This window comes from Mustela nivalis, assembly GCF_964662115.1.
Source record: "Mustela nivalis genome assembly, chromosome: 2".
Taxonomy (NCBI): Eukaryota; Metazoa; Chordata; class Mammalia; order Carnivora; family Mustelidae; genus Mustela; species Mustela nivalis.
In genome coordinates, this window is record NC_139021.1 from 54118333 (window position 1) to 54140560 (window position 22228).

The 22228-nt window shown below is 32.9% G+C and overlaps 1 protein-coding gene across 1 annotated transcript in view; it reads right to left on the bottom strand.

Annotated features, from left to right (window-relative positions):
- The window catches only part of ZC2HC1A (zinc finger C2HC-type containing 1A), a 47852-nt gene that overhangs the window by 17954 nt on the left and 7670 nt on the right, over positions 1-22228 (bottom strand). Inside the window, exons 2-7 of the mRNA XM_082719467.1 lie at positions 21593-21666; positions 19405-19521; positions 13351-13492; positions 11682-11830; positions 4270-4369; positions 3528-3627 (exon numbers count right to left, since the gene is read on the bottom strand). Of these exons, the coding sequence (XP_082575593.1) occupies positions 3528-3627; positions 4270-4369; positions 11682-11830; positions 13351-13492; positions 19405-19521; positions 21593-21666 (682 nt within the window). The remainder of the gene's footprint in view (positions 1-3527; positions 3628-4269; positions 4370-11681; positions 11831-13350; positions 13493-19404; positions 19522-21592; positions 21667-22228) is intronic.

Here is a 22228-nt window from a genome sequence, read left to right on the forward strand (position 1 = left end):
ATGACTTCTGAAAGAATATTGAGAAAAAAATCTACCATTTTGCATTTTGTATCTTCACAGACACACATAGTTAGGACGTTCTGGGGCATTTAAAGTTTTGAAATGTGTCACACTTCTACTTTTGATCCTAAACTTATCAAATCTTATACATATGGCAAAGCCAATAACCTTAATCACTGGTATCCATGTAAGAAGCCACACTACAATTCTAGGTTGTTTTAGGCATTTCTAGATCAATAATAAATGATAGAGAAGATTATAAAAATCTAAACAATGTTCCACACAAATTCAATTCACACAAAATCAAAAGACTGGCTTATAAGAAAAGCCTGTTTCTACTTATACAAAAATGTACTTAAAAACCAGATATTTGTTTCTTACTGTTGTCAATATAATTAAAGTATGAGAAATCAAATTCAATTTATTAAGAAATGCTTCTTGAATGCATTCTGTTGCTCTACTTTTTCATGTCTGTTTGGGGAAAGACAACAAAAAAACCGTTTTTTTTTTTTTTGTTTTTCAAAGCAACTGAACAGAAGTAAATCTTTGATATTTGATATTTTAACTACTGAAAATTATCAGCTAAAATGTCCATTTTGGTTGGTAATTAACCACTAAGAAAACACAAATCTCAAGGTATGACTGCATAAATTCGCTGACACAATTCAAATATGGTAATGTTTATTTAAAATCTTTGTGTTTCACCATACTTCTCAAATTCCCTAGATTAAAGATAGCCATCTTTTACAATAAGAGAACATTTTTCCATTGAGGGAATTTTTTGCTTTTAAAAAAATGTGATAAAACTGGTTGACCCACAGGTTATCTAGGAGTTAACTAACAAACAAGAATTTTTCCAAGATAAATTTTTCTGCAGGGTGATTTCAACATATGCTAAATATTATAGATCACTGGTATGCATGAGTAAAGCTGGCCACAATAAAGATTATATACACAAGGCTTTAAACAATCATGAGTTACTGAAATGGCTCTATTTCACTAATCTCAGAAGGATCTTCATTTCTTTCTACAGCTAACCAGATGTCTTAATTCCACCTTTACTCAGTCCTGAAGGATCTGTAGTCATAGATATAATGATTGCCATAGAATTCTCAATTATCCCACCAGTACCAGGACCATGGTTCTTTGATGTGCCAACAGGTTGACAAATGAAGGATTTAATTTGTTAATTCATTATTTGTTTCATTTATTCACCAAAAATTTATTGTGTGTCTATATGCCAGACATTATACTACATTTTATAGTTATATCTGTAAGCAAGGCAGACACACAGAGCTTTGCTACCAGAGCTTACAATCTAGCGAGGGAAAAAAACAACATAATAAATACCAAGTCAATACACTCAATAATTCTTAAAACGAAAAGAAAAAAATGAACTCTGCCACTAAATAGACAGCCATGAACGGTTCTATTTAATATAGTAATATAGTAATGTTCCAGATAATATGGTAATATATCGGCCATAAGCAAACACCAAGCCTCTTCATAGCAGTTAGAAACATTCTTCTAACATATAAGGACTATATATAAAATGTACAATTGGGAATCTACAGAGATATGTTTGACAGTTTAATACGATGTGAGACCACAAGAAATTTAAAATCTTTATGGCATTGTAAGCAGTGAATAATTTATAAAATTACTGTGCTCAAAGTCTTTGCTTTTTAGTAAAGACAAATTTTCTCCTAGGGATTATATAAATGTTGCTCAAATTATGTTAGGTCATGATGCTGCCAACATCTAACCAAAGTCACAGAATGTTGTGAGTGAGACAAAAGAGATATGCACAAAGTCATATAGGTATTCATTGGCAAAGTAGGATCTTGAAGCCTAGATTTCTAATCCAAAGTTAGTGCTACTTTTCATTATACCAGCCAGCTTAACAAGCCCTATTAAGAATATAAGGGAGAGTGTGAGTACAACTTAATATGGCCATCTGACAAAATTACCAGTATGAGGGGAAAGGCACTAAAAAATATCAGCTTTTAATTCATAATTCATAAATCAAACTATAACACAACATGGAAGACAATTCTGTGATATGGTAAAAAGGATTTGTAAAAGTTAAAATACATATTGCCATCTACACCTTAACTAAAAATGATGAGTTATCTCAGTAGAGAAACTAAAAAATAAAACAAAATCAGTTTTTTCTTTACCACTGAAAGATGAGAACATTTTACTTTTCAGCCACCTGTTCTACTGCTAACCTGTCTCTTTCTTAAGGATAGCCTATGTTTTCTTTTTGGAAGCACAACAAAAAGAAAAACATTTAAACTAACTGAATCTTATTAGTTGATTTTTTTCTTTTTCTGCAATGATAATTATATTAAACTCCTTTTAGATTTTGTACTTTCTGTGTAGTCCAAATTAGGAAACAAAAGACAGTTGCTCTCACTTGATAAATAACCCTATACATATTTCCTACACTAAAAAAAAGTGATAACCCATATCTGAAAATAATGAGCATTGTATTTCCTAAACCAACTTTAACAGTATCTGTGAAGTATATACTAAGCCTTCAGTCTAAAGATCACATGGTAACCCTTAAATTTTCTGATTTACCAAAATGGAAGAGAAAGGGAGTTTCTACTGAGATAAGAGGATTTCTAAAATCTCAAGTGTTACCAACCATTTTTCCCACATTAAAATAATTGTGGAAAGCTTAATAATGCTACTTTCTTAAAAGTCACATATATAAAACTGTAGAAAGATAAAAAGTATATTAAAAGTATTAAATAAGTGGAAAATAATCATCCACTGTTAATATTTCAGCATATTTTGTCTTTTTTGTCTACACACATTTTTATAGTTTCTATCTCAGTCAGTATACATAGGAGTTTGTATCCTACATTCTTACCCTGTTATAGTAGAATTATATGTTTTATAGTTGCATAGTATCCCTGTATAGATTGTTATAATTTGCTATTCAAACAAAGGTAGAAATTTAGGTGGTTTTATTTTATTTTCTTTAACATTGTAATCAAACCATATGAAAAAAACCAATGTTTTGAGCCAAAGAGACTCCAATTTGTAACCTGCTTCTAACTCTTAATAGCTGTATGGTTTTGGGCAAATTGTTTTTGCTTCTCTGACCCTCATCCTATGGTGGTAGGGTGGTTTTAATAAAAAATATATGAAAAAATGTCTAACACAGTGCCTGATACATAATGTTTCATAAGTAATGGTTACACAAAAATCTTCGGTATTTCAAATGATTTCCAGAAGTAAAATTATTCAAAAAGTACGAATGTTTTTTGAGCTCTGGATACATGCCACCAGATTTTTTCCAAAATGGTTATCCTAATAGAACTTCAACAGTACTGTATGTGCCCCTGACCAGCAATATGTTAAAAGGGAAATTAACTTTTGAAAGAAAATCAAGGTTAATAAAAGTCAATTACCTAAATAAAATAAAACCTTAGTATCATTTGCATATGGAGTGTATATATGTGTGTGTGTGTGTGTGTGTGTATCACTAATCAATTAAATTCAAATAGACTTACCCTACATGAGGGGCTGCTATCCCTTTATGGGAAGGAGATAAGGTCTGAAGTTTGTTTCCCAAAGAGCTGTTAACTGAAGACACTTTACCTGAAGGCACACCTTATAATAAAAAAGGTTATTGGTTTTAATGACATTCTGAAAAGGAAAAATCACATAAAACAGAGCACCTGACAATGAAAACAATGCTTTAGTGGCAATAAATCTTTGCAGCAATAGATCCAAACAAGTTATGAACTAAGAAAAGGTTTTTTAAAAATTAAATTTCCAGAGAACATATAGCACCCTTCATTTCTAATTTTTATATTTACTTATCACAATTTACATATAAATAAAGGTATACATTAGTTAGTCAATATCTCCTTCAAGTCATTAATCATGTGTCTATTAGGACAATTGTCAAGTTCAGAGCAGTATATATAGAAATGAAGGGGAAATACTGCGGTCAAAGAAATCAAGAAGAATTTGGTCAACACTCTGAATAGGTGATGTATCAGTAACAACATCAAGAATAGAAATTTAAGGTGGGAAAAAAAGGCTATAAAATATCCTAAGTAGAAAGTTTTTGAAAGTTACTTTATTTTTACCCAGAAAGAATTACATATCCTCCACATCTCTTTCCAATTATAAATCTATTTTAACAATCCCAAGCAGAACACTATCTTCATTTCTGTCTCTACAAACAAACAAAAAACAACAATAATAACAATAAAAAAACCCCACGTTATTAATGGAGCTCATTACCTACAACAGTTTTGCTAGTGCCACTTGGTTGTGGTAACCGTGAAGATCCTGATGGTACAGTTCCAGGAGAATTTGACTTTTTAAGTGCAGGTGGCTTATACTAAAATAATGAAAATAAAATATTTTATCAACATTACTTTTTGAATACAGGTTGTAAACTGCATTTCAAAAGCTCACACACCCTTAAATGAGCAATTTTCCTTATTAGCTACTGAATTACAGAAATTGAGAAAGGATAGATTAAAATATATCACCTCAGAGAGAGGTTTCCCAAAATATGCTCCATCTCAAAACTAGTGTACTGAAAGTTTGACTCAGATATTCCACTGCTAAAATAAACTAAGAGCAGCTTTGCCCAGTCCATAGAAAAAAAAAAAAAAAGTCAAATGGAAAAAATTTCTTCAATGTTAAGATTTTAAATGCCAAACAAATATTAATAGAAAAACTTACAAACACCCAATGATGATCACTTAGCAATGCAGCTTTAAAGGTCCAAATTTTTACATGTTCCTGGGTATGGTTTTATGTTTCATTTATATAATTCAGTCATATTTCCTACTGACAATAATTCGTAAGATTACAAATAAGTCTGCAAGTTTTACAAGAGTTGCCTTATGGATCTCCGGAACATGAAGGGAAAGAATTCTGGCTTCACTGTTCTCACCAGATCATATTAAATGAATAGAACATGCGTTGAGGAAAGATAGGCTATTTTTTTTCTCTACTTTCTAGAAAGACAGCATTATCAATTTTATTTTACTATCTCTTACCTGAGTCAAATTTTGCTGTTACTGAGTATTAAAGTGTCTTATTGGTCACCTGCTCCAATATAAAAAACTGAATTTGCCCAAAGGTATACCCCAAAACTAACAAACAGAAAAGAAATTAAGACTCATGCCACTTTAGTTCTTGCCCTATGCTTCAACTAGAAAGTGATGACTGTACATGAGATTTAGCCCAATACCACAGTTAGACTCCTTAGGACTTTATGTGAAAAGCTGGTTTTAAACAATATTCAAAAATCAAATCATATTTTATAACCAATAATCAGTATAAAATTTTAGATGCACTACAACTAAAAACTGCTAGCTAAACACAAATTTTAAAGTCAAATATTACAACCTTCAAAATTTAGTATGTGCCCTTATAAGGAAAATAAATCTTGATAAAAAAGCTTCTCTCTCTCTCTCTTTCTCTCTCTCACACACACACACACACACACACACACACACACACACACATCCCATGCACATTTGGCACTATTGCACCAGAAGCGGAAATTTCTTAAGCACTTGGCAACCTTCAATATCTGTCAAATGGACACATGACTGGGATCCTTTGGAGATAAGCCATATTAAGTCACTGTTTCTTTGAAAACCTAAGGGGTGTTTCTGGTTTAAAAAGGCAACTGGCAACTGATAAATCACTGAACTCTACTACTGAAACTAATAACACACTATATGTTAACTAATTAATTTTAAATAAAATAAAAACAAATAAATTTTTTAAAAGGGGGAAAAGAGGGCATCTGGGGGCCGCTGAATCAGTTGAGTGACTCAGACTCTTGGTTTTAGCTCAGGTCATGAACTTGGGAATGTGAGATCACCAGGGTCGGGCTCCAGGCTGAGCAGAGAGTATGCTTGGGGATTTTCTCCCTCTGCCCCTTCCCCACTCACACATCTGTGAGCTCTCTCTCTCTCTCTAAAAGGAATAAATCTTTAAATTTAATTAATTTAAATTTAATTAACATCAGTTAATACCAGTGTCTCCCACTAAAATACCAATGAAGATATTAGGAAAGATTTTAAAACTAAGAATAATATGGAAAACAAGCCCTGCCGAAGACCCCTTAAAATATCACAGGAATGCCTACTAAAAATAGGCTTAACTGAATTAAGAAATAGGATAGGTGAGCCACTCATACTGTGCTAAAACTACCAAAAAAAGAGAAAAATGATTAGTATAAACAAAGGGTGCTGGTATAGTATATTACATATGCAGAGGTCAACCCTTTAGGCTTTCAGGATGACTTCAGTAATCAACAATTTTATATAAATTAAATCCATTTTAGTGATTAGAAAAACAAAACCACTATACTTTTATACAGTTATATTCAATCCATATTTCTTTCATTAAATATGTATTTTTAGATGTTTATTATTTCATGTGCTTTGATCACAAATCTAATAAATATTCTTAGTCAAATATTTTTGTTTATAAAGACTTGATCTTGAAATTAGAAAGAGCTAAAAGAACAAGGAGGGCATTCATTTTCAATAAAATAGTAAAAAGGCACTATTTGGACTGACCTTTAAACTAAAAAGTAAAAATGCTCTGGAAAGTATAAAAAAAACATTTTATACGCTATGAATGTCAGATAAGAAGAAAAAAATAAACCATTAGGCCAACAACAGTTAAGATTATAACAACAGACTGGCCATCACATGGATTTGCTATATAAATCTACATTACTAGGTGGCCAGGCAAAGTAAGCCAAAATTTAAAGTGCCTCCAGATTGGTGGTACTCTTAGATAACCTGGAAGAAACAAAAAGGATCTTCACATGAACAATTCTCATGAATAATTTTTGAGGCCAAGAAGCACCAAGTGATCAGTAATTATGTACATAATGATATAAGAAACTATGATTGAGGGAAAAGAAACAAGAACATATCTACAAAGATCACGTGATAACTACAATTATCATCTACAGAGGATAAAACAATTATGCTTACTATAGTTAAAGAAATAAAAGACAACTCTGGAAATATTAATAGGGAATTAGAAACTATAAAAGGTAAAATAGGAAATTAGAAAAACAGCCAACTTCAAGAAATTAAAAAATTCAATAACTGACTACAAACTCGGTGGGGGTGAAATAGCTGCTTAACTCTCTTACAGACAATAAAAAAAGGATCTTTAAAAAAAAAAAAAAAGATTTTAAGAGACTGGAAACCATCCAAAAGCAGTTCTGGAAAACTGGTAAGTATGTATTCTGGGTTCAACTGTAAGAAAGGGAAAGGAGCAAGGAAGGGGAAGGGAGAAGCAAGAAAAGAAAAGGAAAAAGAAAGAGAAAACCATGACCTATACGTGGCAAAACACAGTCAACGCTATAACCTAGATGGGCACAGGTATATTAGATTTAGCAGTTAAGACCCTCAAAATAGTTAGGATATACATGTTCAAAAGGTAAAGGGATACACACACAAGAATTAAAGAAAAATATAATAATAGTAAATAACCACATAGAAAATCTCAACAGAGAAATAAAGGCAAAATACAGGCCTGTTTTTTTTTTTTTTTTTTTTTCAGATAACCAAAACCACAAAATTCCTTGTCAACAGATCTGTATTCTTAGAAAGCTAAAGCTTCTTCTGATTGAAGGCAAATGACAAAATATGGTGACTGAGATTTACAAGAAGAAATGAAGATATCTGAAAATGGTAATATGGGAGTATATAACATGAAAGTAAAATGCAAAATGTGTGTGAGGAGAAGACAGAGGCAGAAGAAAAAAAAAGTAAACGTGGATGTGCATAAACATATAAATGTGCATATGTATGTAAATGATTATATATTCATTTTCTAATTTCTTTAAAAAACAGATGACTTTTGGGGTGCCTGGGTGGCTCAGTGGGTTAAAGCCTCTGCCTTTGGCTCAGGTCATGATCCCAAAGTCTTGGCATCAAGCCCCACATCGGGCTCTCTGCTCAGCAGGAAGCCTGCTTCCCTTCCTCTCTCTCTGTCTGACTCTCTTCCTACTTGTGATCTCTGTCAAATAAATAAATAAAATCTTAAAAAAGAAAAAGAACGGATGACTTTTTTTTTTTAAGATTTTATTTATTTATTTGACAGAGAGAGAGAGAGATCACAAGTAGGCAGAAAGAGGAGGAAGCAGGCTCACTGCTGAGCAGAGAGCCCGATGCGGGGCTTGATCCAGGACCCTGAGATCATGACCTGAGCTGAAGGCAGAGGCTTAACCCACTGCGCCACCCAAGTGCCCCAGAACGGATGACTTTTAAAGGTGTAGGTATAACACATATAGCAACACACAGGAATACTGATGGGTTTATAGAGATACATATATATAACAGTAACACTAAGATCGGTGAGAGGTATGTGGAAATAGCCACAGATGGGGTAAGTTAAAAAATGTATTGTGTTATTCCTAGAGTAACCATTTAAAAAAATCTGATGACTGAAAACCAAGAGCAAATAAAATATCTTTTATTAAGACAAAAGAAGCAAGGAAAAAGTATCAGAGGAATAAAAAAAAAGAGACAAAAATAGAAAATAGCAACACAGCAGAATTAACCACAAACATAACAATATTATATTGAGTGTAAATGCCTAAACACTCCAACCAACAGTTTGAGGTTGTCAGACTGGATTTTAAAAAAGATGAACTAATTACAGGCTGTCTACAGGAAATGCAAAAACACAAATTTAAGTGAAAGAATTAGAAAGAAATGTAGCATAATTAAGCTCAAATGGTTATTCATTATCAGATGAAACACATTTCAACAACAAAAATTCAAGTTAAAAAACTGAAAGGAAATTAGCATGATCAAACAAAACAGTAATACACTATCAGATGACACATACTTCAACACAAAGAATGCTACCATAGACAAAAAGGCACACTCCATATGATATAAAGTTCAATAGATAGGAAAGATACAATAAATTATAAATATAAATACAATTAATAAGAGAAATTAAAAATACTTAAATGAAAAGCTGGTGAAATTAATGATCTTGAAAAAGTCACAATCATAGTAGAAGACTGCAGGAACATTCACCATAAAAGACCATATGCTAGGCAATAAAACAAATCTCAAAAATGAAATCTTACCAAGAATGTTCTCACACTATAAGAGAATGAGGCAAATAAATAAATAAATAAATTACAGCAATAAACATCTAGAGGAGCACCAAATATCTGGAAGTAAATGATTCACATTTGAACAAACTATAAGTGAAAGAAGAAATCACACCTATAGGCATTATTTCGCTGAATGCTACTGATAACTGTTGAGGTAGGTACATATTAACCCCATTTTATAGATGTGAATGTGAAGGAGACCAATTTACCAGGATCAGAGGTGTATTTTAGAACATGGAGGGAACTAAGTCAGTTGGGAAGGATGAAGGTATGGATTATGGAGAGTGGGGAAGATCAGGTGGAGATCTCCAGTTAAAAAATAAAAATGAAACAAAACAAATAACAAAAAATACAAAAAATAGAAACAACCGACAATAATAACAAAAAAATGAAGGCACAATCACAAATTAGAAAATATTTTCCACTGTCTATTTTCAAGTGAAGAGAAACTGGAGGAGAAAATAACTACAAATCCATCATGACATCAAGATTTATAAAGCCATAGTAAATAAAAGGACAATCGTGGTCTGAAGACTATATAAAAAAGCAAAGACTGATTTATATATAAAATCAGAATAGCGACTATTTTATGGGGTGAGGGTCTAAGAGGGAGAGAACATTACAATTCTGGGAGAGAAATGGTATGGTAGAGGTTTTGTGAGATTAATAATACTCTATTTCTTAACCTTCTTGTGGTTACGCATGTATGTATATTGTTTTTTTGTTTAATTTTATTTAGAAATTTATTTAGAGAGAGACACAGCAAGAGAGGGAACACAGCAAGAGTGGGAGAGGGTGCAGCAGGCTTCCTGCCGAGCAGAGAGCCCGCTGCGGGGCTCAATTCCAGAACCCTGGTATCATGAACTGAGCTGAAGGCAGATGCTTAAAGACTGAGCCACCCAGGCACCCCTGTTTGTTTGGTTTTTTTCTACATGTATAATTTACAATAAAATAACTGAGGAAAATAATGAGGAAAACACCGGAATAAAAGTGTTGTAAAAAATAAGAGGGGAGTTCTACTTCCAATAATATTAACCAAAATTAAATATGGATCCTCTCAAGAAGGCTCCAGTTGTAATGAAATCTTTTAGTCCAATACTTGATTCATAAGTAATAAGTGAAATGGATTTGATTATTTATTGCCTGCTAGATTTTATAGTACTAAAAAAACTGTAAATGAAAGTTTTCTGAAAAATGAAGTTTGCTGAAAAGTATTACATTATCAGGGCACCTGGGTGGCAACAGTCAGTTAAATGTCTGACTCTTGGTTTTGGATCAGGTCATGATCTCAAGGTTCTGAAATGGGAGCCCTGCGTTGGATTCCTCAGTCAGGAGGGAATCTGCTTAAGAGTCTCCCTCCTTCTCGGGGGCACCTGGGTGGCTCAGTAGGTTAAAGCCTTTGCTTTCAGCTCAGGTCATGATCCCAGGGTCCCGGGATCGAGCCCCACATCGGGCTCTCTGCTAGGCAGGGAGCCTGCTTCCCTTCCTCTCTCTGCCTCTCTCTGCCTACTTGTGATCTCTCTCTCTGTCAAATAAATTAAAAAAAAAAAAAAAAAAAAAGAGTCTCTCTCCTTCTCCTTCTGCCCCTCTCACTCATGTTCTCTTTTCTCTCTAAAATAAATAATCTTTTTTAAAAAGTATGACATTATCAACGTTTTTATAAAATAAATAAATCTCAAAAAAGAGTATGACATTATCAAAGTTTCTGTGTCACAATATGCTTAATGAAAAACAACAGTACTGGGGTGCCTGGGTGGCTCAGTGAGTAAAACTTCTTCCTTCGGCTCAGGTCATGATCTCAGAGTCCTGGGATCAAGCCCCATGTCACGCTCTCTGCACAGCAGGGAGCCTGCTTCCTCCTCTCTCTCTGCCTGCCTCTCTGCCTACTTGTGGTCTCTGTCTGTCAAATAAATAAATAAAATCTTTAAAAATTTGAAAAAAAAATAAAAAAAGAAAAGAAAACAGTACTGTAAAAATTTCATATAACAAAATCCATATAGGGTTTATGGCTCTCCATCTCATTTGCTTTTCACAAAGATCATATAGACTACTTTACAGATGAAGAAATAAAGTCTATCATACATGAAATGTTACTTGCCTAAAGCTCAGAATTAACAGTTGGACTTGAGCCCAAGATTTCATTCCCTTGGGTGTATGGTCACACATAGCATGGAAACTTTCAGTATATACATGATTTTCAAATGTGGATTTTTATTGCCACTTTTTCACTTTCTAAACCCTCTGATTTCCTCTGAATCTGCTTCACTTACTTTTTAACTAGTTGTCTTACCCTTTCCTAATACCTTTTCAACCTGCATTATTTTCAAGACTCTATTAACTCAAGTCCATTCAATTATTTGTTCTCTATTAAACATTCAAATTTCTTACTCAGTCCCTGAACAGTAATATTAAACTTTAAGCAGGTAAGAAAACTGTAGCTAAATGTTCTGTAAAGCACAAGCAAAAAGCTGTGAATCTGAAAGAGTCATTTTTCTCCTTTATTTGTAGAAATAATTGAGCATTTCACCTGTGTCCGAGAAGTCGCCTTTCCTTTGGTATCAGTAGAAAATTTGCCTTTATTACTAATACGTGCTGCCTGTTCTTTACAGAAATTAATATGTCTATCAGCTGCATTTTCATTAAATCTCCTCTGGCAATATGGACACTGAATATAATCTAAAACAAAAAAAGAAACAGATTAATAAAGTAATTCTTGAAGGGAAACATAAAGAATCATAAATTTTAACGAAGAGTAATCCAAGATGTCTGACAAAGTATTATATTTGATAAGCAAAACTTGTCATTTACTTAAAACCCCCCAACCTGACTACTAATCTCAGTAAAGACATTTAAGAAAGAAATTTACTAGTCTATGATAAATTCTAATCTTCTGCCAGCCTAGGATCAAATTTGAGGGGGGAAAGAAAACTCCAAAAGATAAATATCCTTAGTACAAAAGAATGAATACGTAGAAGAAAAACAGGATTTCTTCTTTGCCTTCATAATATACCATATGTTTTCACCATATCTACATATTTTATACTAGAGATGAAGTTAAGCAGTAATAACATAATATATTAAAAATAAATCTTAAAATTTGGGCTGATCTGTTAAAATATTTTAATCAATAGTTTAATCAGCTTTATACAGCTGTATTTTCTCTTAGATGAAAGAAGAAATAAAAATATACTTCATTAACTAAGATATTTACTATCTGGTCCTCTATAGAAATAGGTTGTCAACCTCTCCACTACAATAAAACGTTAAAAATGATCATATGTAGATTTTCTAAATGACTTTTTTAAAAATTTATTACTGAAGTATAGCTGACATACAATGTTACATTAGTTTCAGGTGTGCAACATGTTCATTTGCCAATTCTATTATGATATTCAATCCACACCACCCATCTGTCACCATACAAAGTAATTATATTATTGACTATAGTCCATATGCTATGCTTTTCATCTCCCTGACTTATTTGGTAAGAACTTCCCTTTACTAAGAAATAAATCTCAATCAAGAATACTAACACAATTTTAATGCAGCTAACTTCATACATTTAAATAACTGCCTCTTTAAACTATTCTACGAGTCTATGTCAAATTCTACTGTGGATATTTTGAATGTTCCAGTATCTCAGTATCTCATATTGGGTTTCCAGCATCTTGCCTTGCTTCTGGTAACAAATAAGCTACTTTTATCCATCTAATGAAGAAACTATATTAACACATGAATTTAAAGCATAATTTAGGTAAATCAAGCTATATGGTGGTCTCCTCACATGAACACATACCTCTTGGAAACAATGATTTCTTTTCTTCCCAGATGAGAAGATACCAAAGAACTAGGCAACATACAATCTGAATCTTACCAAACGACTACATTTCGAATGACAGTGAGTTTCTTCAAATATTTCCTGGGATATACTACAATAATTTTTCAAATGACATTATAACGTTTCATGTTTAAATAGTACTGAGATAAAAAGATAAAGTATTTCTATGTTCAACATCAGTGTGTCTTGATAAGCCTAAATGCCTGCACTAGCATCATTATTTTATAATTAAAATTTAAAAGATTATGGTTCATCAGGTTCCATTATTATAAATTAATTTTATGAACAACTTAAAATTAATAATTCTATCAATATTTTCCCTCCATATGAAGATTTCCATCAACAATATTCTACATACCAGGATCGTAAGAAGGTGGAGGAGGAGGAGGAAGTTTTCCACCCTCTTTAAGTGCCTGATCAAGGCCTTTAGCTGCTCTTATGGTGGCAATGAATTCTTCATGTTTTCTTCTCCAATTAGATGGTTTCTTTGGTGGTTCAGGCTACAAACAAATAAAGAAAAGCCCATTTCAAAACATTTTTAAAATAATTAATTGAAATAGGGCGCCTTGGTGGCTGTTGGTAAGCATCAGCCTTTGGCTCAGGTCACGATCCCAAGGTCCTGGCTCCTTGCTCAGCAGACAGCTTGCTTCTCCCTTTCCCTCTCCCTCGTGCTTGTGCTCTATCTCAAATAAATAAGTATCTTTTTAAAAAATTAATTGAAACAAAACTTGAGGAAATGCTATATTGTTTTAAATGTTCTCTTATTAGGAGGTCCTTAAATTACTTTCCTTAAAATTTGTGATTTTAAAAAGAAACTTCATGTAATTTTATTATATGCAATTTTAAAAATGCAATAATAATTGTGATAAACACTGCTAAATTAACTTCTGTATGTGTTGCATCCACTTAGGCTCCCACTAACAGTGTAATTTCCCTATTTTACTACATTTCCTCCAACAGAGTATGTTAAACTTCTGTTTTTTTTAACTGACTGGAGAGGTAAAGAATAGTTTTCTCTGTTGGGTTTTAACTGGCTTTTCTCTTATAAGAAGTGTGTTGAGCATCTTTTTATATCAAGAATAATTGCATTGCCTTTTTTGTGTACTGTTTATATGCCTGGTCAACTTACCTGTTGATTACTGGTCTTAATTTTAGCAATTTTTAGTTAACTCTTTATAGATTAGCCTCAGCCCTCCCCTACAATATGGCTGTCTTATGACCTTGTCTAAGGATCTCCTGATATGAGGAATTAATTTTTAAAATATAGTTTAATTTACTTGTTTTTTTATGGGTCTCCAGATTTATAGTCACTATTAGCAAGTCACTATTTATACAATGTGTAAAGTTGGAACAAGTGGAATTTTCCCATGTTTTCCTCCTAGAATTTTCATGACTTCATTGTAAAATTTTAAATCTTTCATTCATTCAGAATTTATCATGAGTTATATTGTGACATATAGATTCAACTTTATTTGTTGGTTTTAACATGGCTATGTAGCTTTCTCAGCATCCTTTATTGACTTTGCTCCCCACTGAACTATTAATACTTTTATCATATTCTCTTTTATATTTGGGCCTATTTCTGAACTTTCTCTTCTGTTCCAGTGTTCTGACTATGCTTGTGTTAGTACCAGTGTTTTAAATACTGAGACTTTATAATAATATTTTCATATCTGATAGGATAACCCTACTTCATTCTGCTTTCGCAATCTTTTCTGATTATTCTTGTATGTACATTTTTCCATATGAACCTCAGAATCAGCTTGTCTAATTTTTTAAACTGTATTTTAACTGGAAAACTTAAACATTACATTCATAAACAACTTAAGAAACTTAATATCTTTATTTTGTTGAATCTACCTATCCAAAAACATTATATAATATTTGCATTTGAACAAGTATTTGTGGTTTGTTTTTTTTTAATTTTTTTAATTTTTTATTTTTTATAAACATATATTTTTATCCCCAGGGGTACAGGTCTGTGCTTTGTTTTTTTAAGTAGTCTATGTGAAAGTCATACCTTTAAAAGGTTTATCCCTATACATTTTTTATTTTGTGTTGTTCTTTTATAGAGTCTTTTCTACTTTTTTATGTTTCAAGGGTTTGTTGAAATATGAAACCTAGTAATTTCTGTATATTAGCATTATATCTCATTATTTCACAGGCTTCTCTTATTGTTTGTAATATTTTAGCAGCTGATTCTCTTGGGTTTTCCAGGTATATCATCTCCTAATAATGATGCATTTACCTCCTCTTTTCTAATCCCTATGCATCTAATATCTAACTATATCAGTTATAGCAATTACTATATTGCTTGGAGCTTAATCTTGTTCCTGTCTTTAATGGCTATCTCTAAGCATCTTTCTACTATGCATAATGCTGGCTCCTGTGCTATCATACATTTATTTTGTCACATTATTCAAATACCCAACTATCCTTATTAGGTCTTTATTTTTTAAATCAAGAATATACATTGAATCAGCAAAGTCAAATGATGATTTTTAAAAAATACTAATGAGGCAGGACTAATAAGGGAAAAAAGGAAATCACAAAATACCAAGGGATGGAAAATAGTACATGATATAGATCTTACAAACATAAGGAAAAAAGAAGACACCAAAATGGACCTTTGTGCTAATAAATCTGACAACATTAAGTGGACAATATCCTTGACAAACACCACAAAACAGATACTAAAAGAAACAAAATCCTAACAGTCTCACATTTATTTTTTTGTGTGTGTGAATCTATTATTTAAAAACCTAAAGAAAATTGGCCCAGATGCCCTTAGAATTGAATTCTTGTAGACATTTAAGGAAGAAATAGCATCAATCTTTTAAAAACTCTTTCAACATAAACCAAGAAAACAACTTTTTTTTAAAGGATTTTATTTATTTATTTGAGAGAGAGAGAGCACTGCAGAGAGAGCAGCAGAGGGAGAGGATGAAGCAGGCTCACCGCTGAGCTGGGAGCCTGATGCAGGGCTCCATCCCAGCACACCAAGATTATGACCTGAGCGGGAGGCAGGTGCTTAACTGCCTAAGCCACCCAGGCACCCTGAGAACAACTTTCTAACTAGTCTGTTGAGAGCAATAACATTTGATAAAAAGTTTATCAAATAAACATTTGATAAAAAGAAAAATTACAAATATACCTCTCTCACAAATATAGATACAAAATCTTAACTAAATACAAGCAAACTCAGTTATTGAATGTGACTGATTCTTTAAAGTTAATTTTTATGGTGAAAGGTGTGATCACAACATTCATCTCTCTGTAAGTATAACTCACCTACTGATAAGTTTTGCAGCTCTCATCTACCTTTCTTTTCACAGCATCCTATGTCAGTGCTAAATTAGTGCTTTTTATTACTCATCATTGAATGAATTAGGTTTTCTTGTTACAGCTATTTACAAGAGGTTCTAGGGAGGAAAGGTGCATAGTTTGCTTCCAAGGTACACAAACCGAAAGCCAGCTATCTTCTCCGTTATACCAGATATGGATGCAAATAAGGCCTCTCTGATCACACAGCCATACCTCTCATGCTTCTCTAAAATAACTTGGGTCCAGGAAGTCTCCTGTTGCCAACCATGCTTCCCTCAGTAACCATATTAATCACTTAAACTAACAAAAAAAAACAAAACAAAACAAAACAAAACAAAAAGACCTAGCCCTTTAGATAGGCTCCTTATGTTCAGAAAGTGTATTTTTTTTTCATTAGTGATTTTTTTGAGAGTTTCTGCCATTGGGCCCCCTTAAACTCTCTGTGCCTTATGTCCCTACTTCCTCGCTCCTGGTTTTTGTCCAATTTCAGCCAAGCTAATTCCAATTCCTGGCTACCCAAGTTCCGATACCCCAATTCCTGCTTTGGCTGCAGCAAAAAAGGGGTCTATACTTCCTGTTTAGACCCCTCACAGTTAAGGAGTCACATTTAAGACAAGGAGACCCTTCATCTTTAAGGTGACAGGTTCCCATTCCGGGCCACGGGTCCTTTAGCCACTTTCTACACTTCTTCTATGGGCAGGTTCTTCTGGAAGACCAGAAGCTTTGGGCAGCCCTTAATATATTTTGTACTCTGTGGATTACGCCTACCTTTAGTTATTCCCAAAATGGAATTTATATCTGCTTTACTCCACTCTGCTTGTGATTTTATAGGATTTCTTTGATACAGATAAAGACAGAACTGCACTATGATATTAAAATCTTCTAACAAAGGAGTGCCTGGGTGGCTCAGTCGGTTAAGCATCTGCCTTTGGCTGGGGTCATGATCCCTAGTGTCCTGGGATGGAGCCCTGTGTAAGGCTCCCTACTCAGTGGGGAGTCTGCTTTTCCTTCTCCCTCCGCTCCTCCCCCCGGCAGTTCGCAAGCGCGCGTGCTCTCTCTCTCTCTCTCTCATTCACTCTCTTTCTCTCCAATAAATAAATAAAATCTTTTCACTCTCTTTCTCTCCAATAAATAAATAAAATCTAAAAATAAAAATAGTGTTTGGGACACCTGGGTGCCTCAGTCGGTTAAGCATCTGGCTTTGGCTCAAGTTATGATCCCAGGGTCCTGGGATCAAGTCCCTCTTCAGGCTCCTTGCTCAATGGGGAGCCTGCTTCTCCCTCTGCTTGCCCCATCCCCCCACTCATGCTCTCTCTCTAACAAATAAATAAATAAAATCTTGAAAAAAATCTTCTAATACACAGCATTTCAAACTTTAAGGCACCTATGACTTGCCCAAGGATTTTGTTAAAATGCAGATTCTTAACTCAGTATTTCTGGGTGGGACCTGAGATTCTGCATTTCTAACAAGTTTTCAAATAGTGCTGGTATGATTGCTCTATGAACCACATTTTTAAGTACCAAGAAATTATACTACTTCATATAAAGCCATGGTTTTTACTTTGTTTTTAATCTAAAGGTTAATTTTTTTTACTATTAGAACCCTTCTCCCTTAGTCGGTTAAGTGTCCAAGTCTTGATTTCAGCCACGGTCATGATCTCAGGGTTGTGGGATTGAGCAATTCCAACCCCCCACCCCACTGCCTGCCTCAGGGTCTACACTCAGCACAAAGACTGTTTGAGTTTTTCTCTCCCTCTCCCTCTGCCCCTACTCACTCTCGCACACACTCTCTCTAATAAGTAAATACATAAATAAATAAATCATTTTTTTTAAAAATAGGATAACTGGGACGCCTGGGTAGCTCAGTTCGTTAAGTGGCTGCCTTCGGCTCAGGTCAGGATCCCAGTGTCCTGGGATCGAGTCCCACATCAGGCTCCTTGTTCCGTAGGAAGCCTGCTTCTCCCTCTGCCACTCTGTCTCTCTCTCTCTCTGACAAATAAATAAATAAAATCTTAAAAAAAAATAGGGTAACTAATATTTACTGAGAGATCACTATGGATAAATTCAGTAAGAACCCTACAAGACAGATACTAGCATTACTATCACCATTTTACAGATAAAGAGATGCACAGATAAAGTAACTTCCCAACACAGCATGGTAAGTAATAGAGCAAGGGTTAAATCCAGGCAGTATGACTCTTGAACCAGCTTTCATTTTCACACCCTGTATATTACACTGTCTAAAAATTTCAACAGTTTACCTCTTAGCCAATTAAAGCCAATATAATCATATATCCAGCAGATATACTAAGAAAAATATCAAATAATGGTTTATGTACACTATTCAAATTTCACCTTCACTTATACATAGACTGAAAAAAAAGATGAACATTCAACTTTTCTATTATCAAATAATTTTATTAGTAAGATTAGTTGCCCCACAGGGAAATGTTCTCCTGTAGCACTGGGAGAGGTTATTATCAATGAAGAAGGGTTTATTTCAAAAATCTATTCAATGAGGTACTCAAATTTTGACTTTTTTTTGAACTAACTCTTTAAAATTATTCCGAACAAAGTATGTATGTGCTTTATTGTTGGCAATATAACATATCACAGGTAGAATTAAAGAGATATTATTAAAGGAGATTCATTGCTTTCAAAGAAAATAAACTGACAACAGCTATACATGGACAGTTGAGTAACTGATCAAACTTCCCCAGAAAGCGTAAGATCACAATTACGGACAATTAATCAAGATAATAAATATCTATAATGCCAAGGTATCTGTAAATTATGACTTTGCTTTTGTATATAGAGACTATACTTGATAAGAGGCTTAAACTAGACTGCTTAAATAGGCTGCAATAATTAACAATGACTTAAAAAGAACATGTGAGGAATTTTTAATTATTTCCAGCCTATAGCTAAGCAACTAGAGATCTGATGCTACAAAAACCTCACTGTAATAGATCTGGAGATAGTAGTTTGGTTTCCCCTTAGCAGAAGTTTAAAATAAACAAGTTTCTGATCATTTTTAAACTGAAAACAAAAAGCAGAATTCATACTATCCAAAAAGCTATATAATTACCCTAGGTTTAAGAGGCTTTACTGTTGGAATATCAGTTCCTTCAGCTCTTTGTCTGCTTGAATCAAAAGTCTTCCGCTTCTTAGTGGCAGTTTTCTGGCAAATAGGTCCATGTTTTTTCTATTAAGATAAAGAAATACAATGCATCATTTTCTTTTCTATAGAAAGGAAATCTATAAACTTCAAATTGTCATTTGAGACCAATTTCAAAACTAGAAGATGAAATAATATATAAATACGATATTTTGCTTTAACTAAAACCATTAAAAAGTATATATAATGCATGCTCTAAGTTATTTCTCAAGAAAATATGAATACTATATACAACAAGAAAGTATAGATAAATAGTCTTTCAAAATTTTATTGAGAGTTATTGACTATTCCAGTTTCCACACTGCTAAGAATAAGGAAAATAATGTAACAAAGCCAAAGTTATTTAAGTAGGGAAAAAAAGTTATCTTCATTATTAAATACATGAAAATAGATACTGGAAAAAGAATGTAAACAGAGACTGCATTAGTGTGAGGATTACAAAAATTAAAACAATACTAGTAACCTGGGTTACTAAAGTTCTTAATACAACAGTAGCATGTTACCATATTACATGTACATATTACAAGGAACAAGTTTATCTTTCTTTACCCATGATTTTTGAGCTATCTAGCATTCCACTTCTATAGGTATTTTAAATATGGCTGCCAACTCATTCATTCAATCATTCATGTATTCATTTTAAGGACATTACAATGATTGCTCTTATAAATGACATTCAGTTAACCTACTGGATAAATAATCATTTTTCCTCTTCCAAATAAAATATGTTAATTGAAGTGCACTATATGCACTTTTTTTCTTTTGTATTTTGATAAACACTGAACAAGCTAGAACTGTTAAAACTTTATCTGAGAAAAGAGGAAACCTCCAAACTGGTTCGTTTGATATCATGCAACCTCTTAAATTTTCAATATATACTTAGAAATTAATACATACTTGTTTTTAGTTTTCATTTTAACAAGCAAGTACTATAATTATAGCTATTAGAATAAAAATCTCTTAAATATGAAAAAAATAAAAGTGTGGCTAGCAAGCAATTTTCTGATAGATGCCTGTTCTTACATTGAGTTGTGTCAAAAGTATGTAGTACTTATTTCCAAATATGATGTGTTATATAAGCTGTAGTTGTATAGTGATTACATTATTTAACTAAATATTAAATAAGGGCAAACGAAGGCATTTTCTTTCCTATGTAAACTGAGCTGAATGCTTTGAAAATGGTTTGAAAAACAGCGAGATGATACAAAAACAACAAAATCATTGAGTTAAGTGTGGGCAAGACGTTTTTAAAGAACAAAGAAAAAAAGCTGTTATTATTTAAAAAGAGTTGATATTCCAACAAATATTTTGGATCATTAAATCCTTGTTTTACTTTAAAGAAACAAACTGGAAATAGTAACACGCATTCTGGATTGTGGCAGAACTTTAATCAGCAGATGCATATTCAAAGAAAAGTCTTTATTCTGCATCAAAATATTAACAAATGTATTTTTATATTTAAGGTAAAAATAAAATATTTTAGGTACATAGGTATTTTTTCATTATTCTCTAGTTGGTTATTTAACATTAAAATCAATTAAAAGTACTCCTATTTGTGTTACTAATAAAAGTAACTAAAGAATGTATAATATAAAAAATAATAAAAATTTAAAAAGAATGCATAATATAGGTATATAATTTAGGTACACTTTTAATTGAAAACAACTTTTCTTCAAATATTTCAAATATACATAAGAATTAAGAGCATAGTGTCATGAACTCCCACTTACTCATCAACAATTATCAGCAATTTAGCAATCTTGTCATCTATCCCACCTCTTTTTCCTAAGGTACTTTAAAGCATATCCCAGACACATATCATTCTTTATCTTTAAATACATAATTACGCACTTCTGAGTTTTTGTTCTGTTTTTGTTAATATTCCCACACAGAAACACTTAACAGAGTAGTTCTGAAGACCAAACTATGAAGGAGAGACCTCTCTAGAAGAAAGACATAGGTGGAACTGATACACTTGAACAAAGAACACTGACTAGTATCTCTTTAAATTATTCCACAGAGGTTCTTCCCAAGATAGTTGTCCTAAATTATCGAATAATTACAGATCTATCATAATCCAAAGGAAAAAGGTACTCACTAATGCCACTGGAAAGAACGTTCTTCCACAAATCTTGCAAGGTAACAATTCTCCTACTTGGACACTTCCATTTTCTAAAAGAGAAAAGAATTTAATCAATAAATTCTTTGTTCAAATTGTGAAACTTCCAAATTTTAATGTCCTCATATATAAGCTGTCAGTTCTTGTGGAAAATGTCTTGTTTCATTTTGGAATAAGAAATATTATTAAAAGAGGCACAAGACTTAGAGTTATCGGTGGTCAAAAAGGACATGCCAAATACTGATGTCATGATTTAAGTATCACCAAACTGATATTGTTGGAAATATCTTGTTTTCTTTAATTTTAAACAAACCAATTTGTTACATTTTCTGAATTTATAGCCTGTCTCTACTGTAAATTACCAAACTTTAAACATTGTTTACCTTGAGGTTAATATTATATATTATTAATCTTCAAAGGATTAAGATATAACATTGGTGATCAGTGAGATGGCTTCCTGAGATGATCTAAGGATTCTAAGATAAAAAGAATCTTGTTCTGGGACTAGTTCAGTCCATTGGGCATCTGCCTTTGGCTGAGGTCATGATCCTGATCCTAGGATCAAGTCTCACATCAGGCTCCTTGCTCAGTGGGGAGCCTGGTTCTCCTTCTACT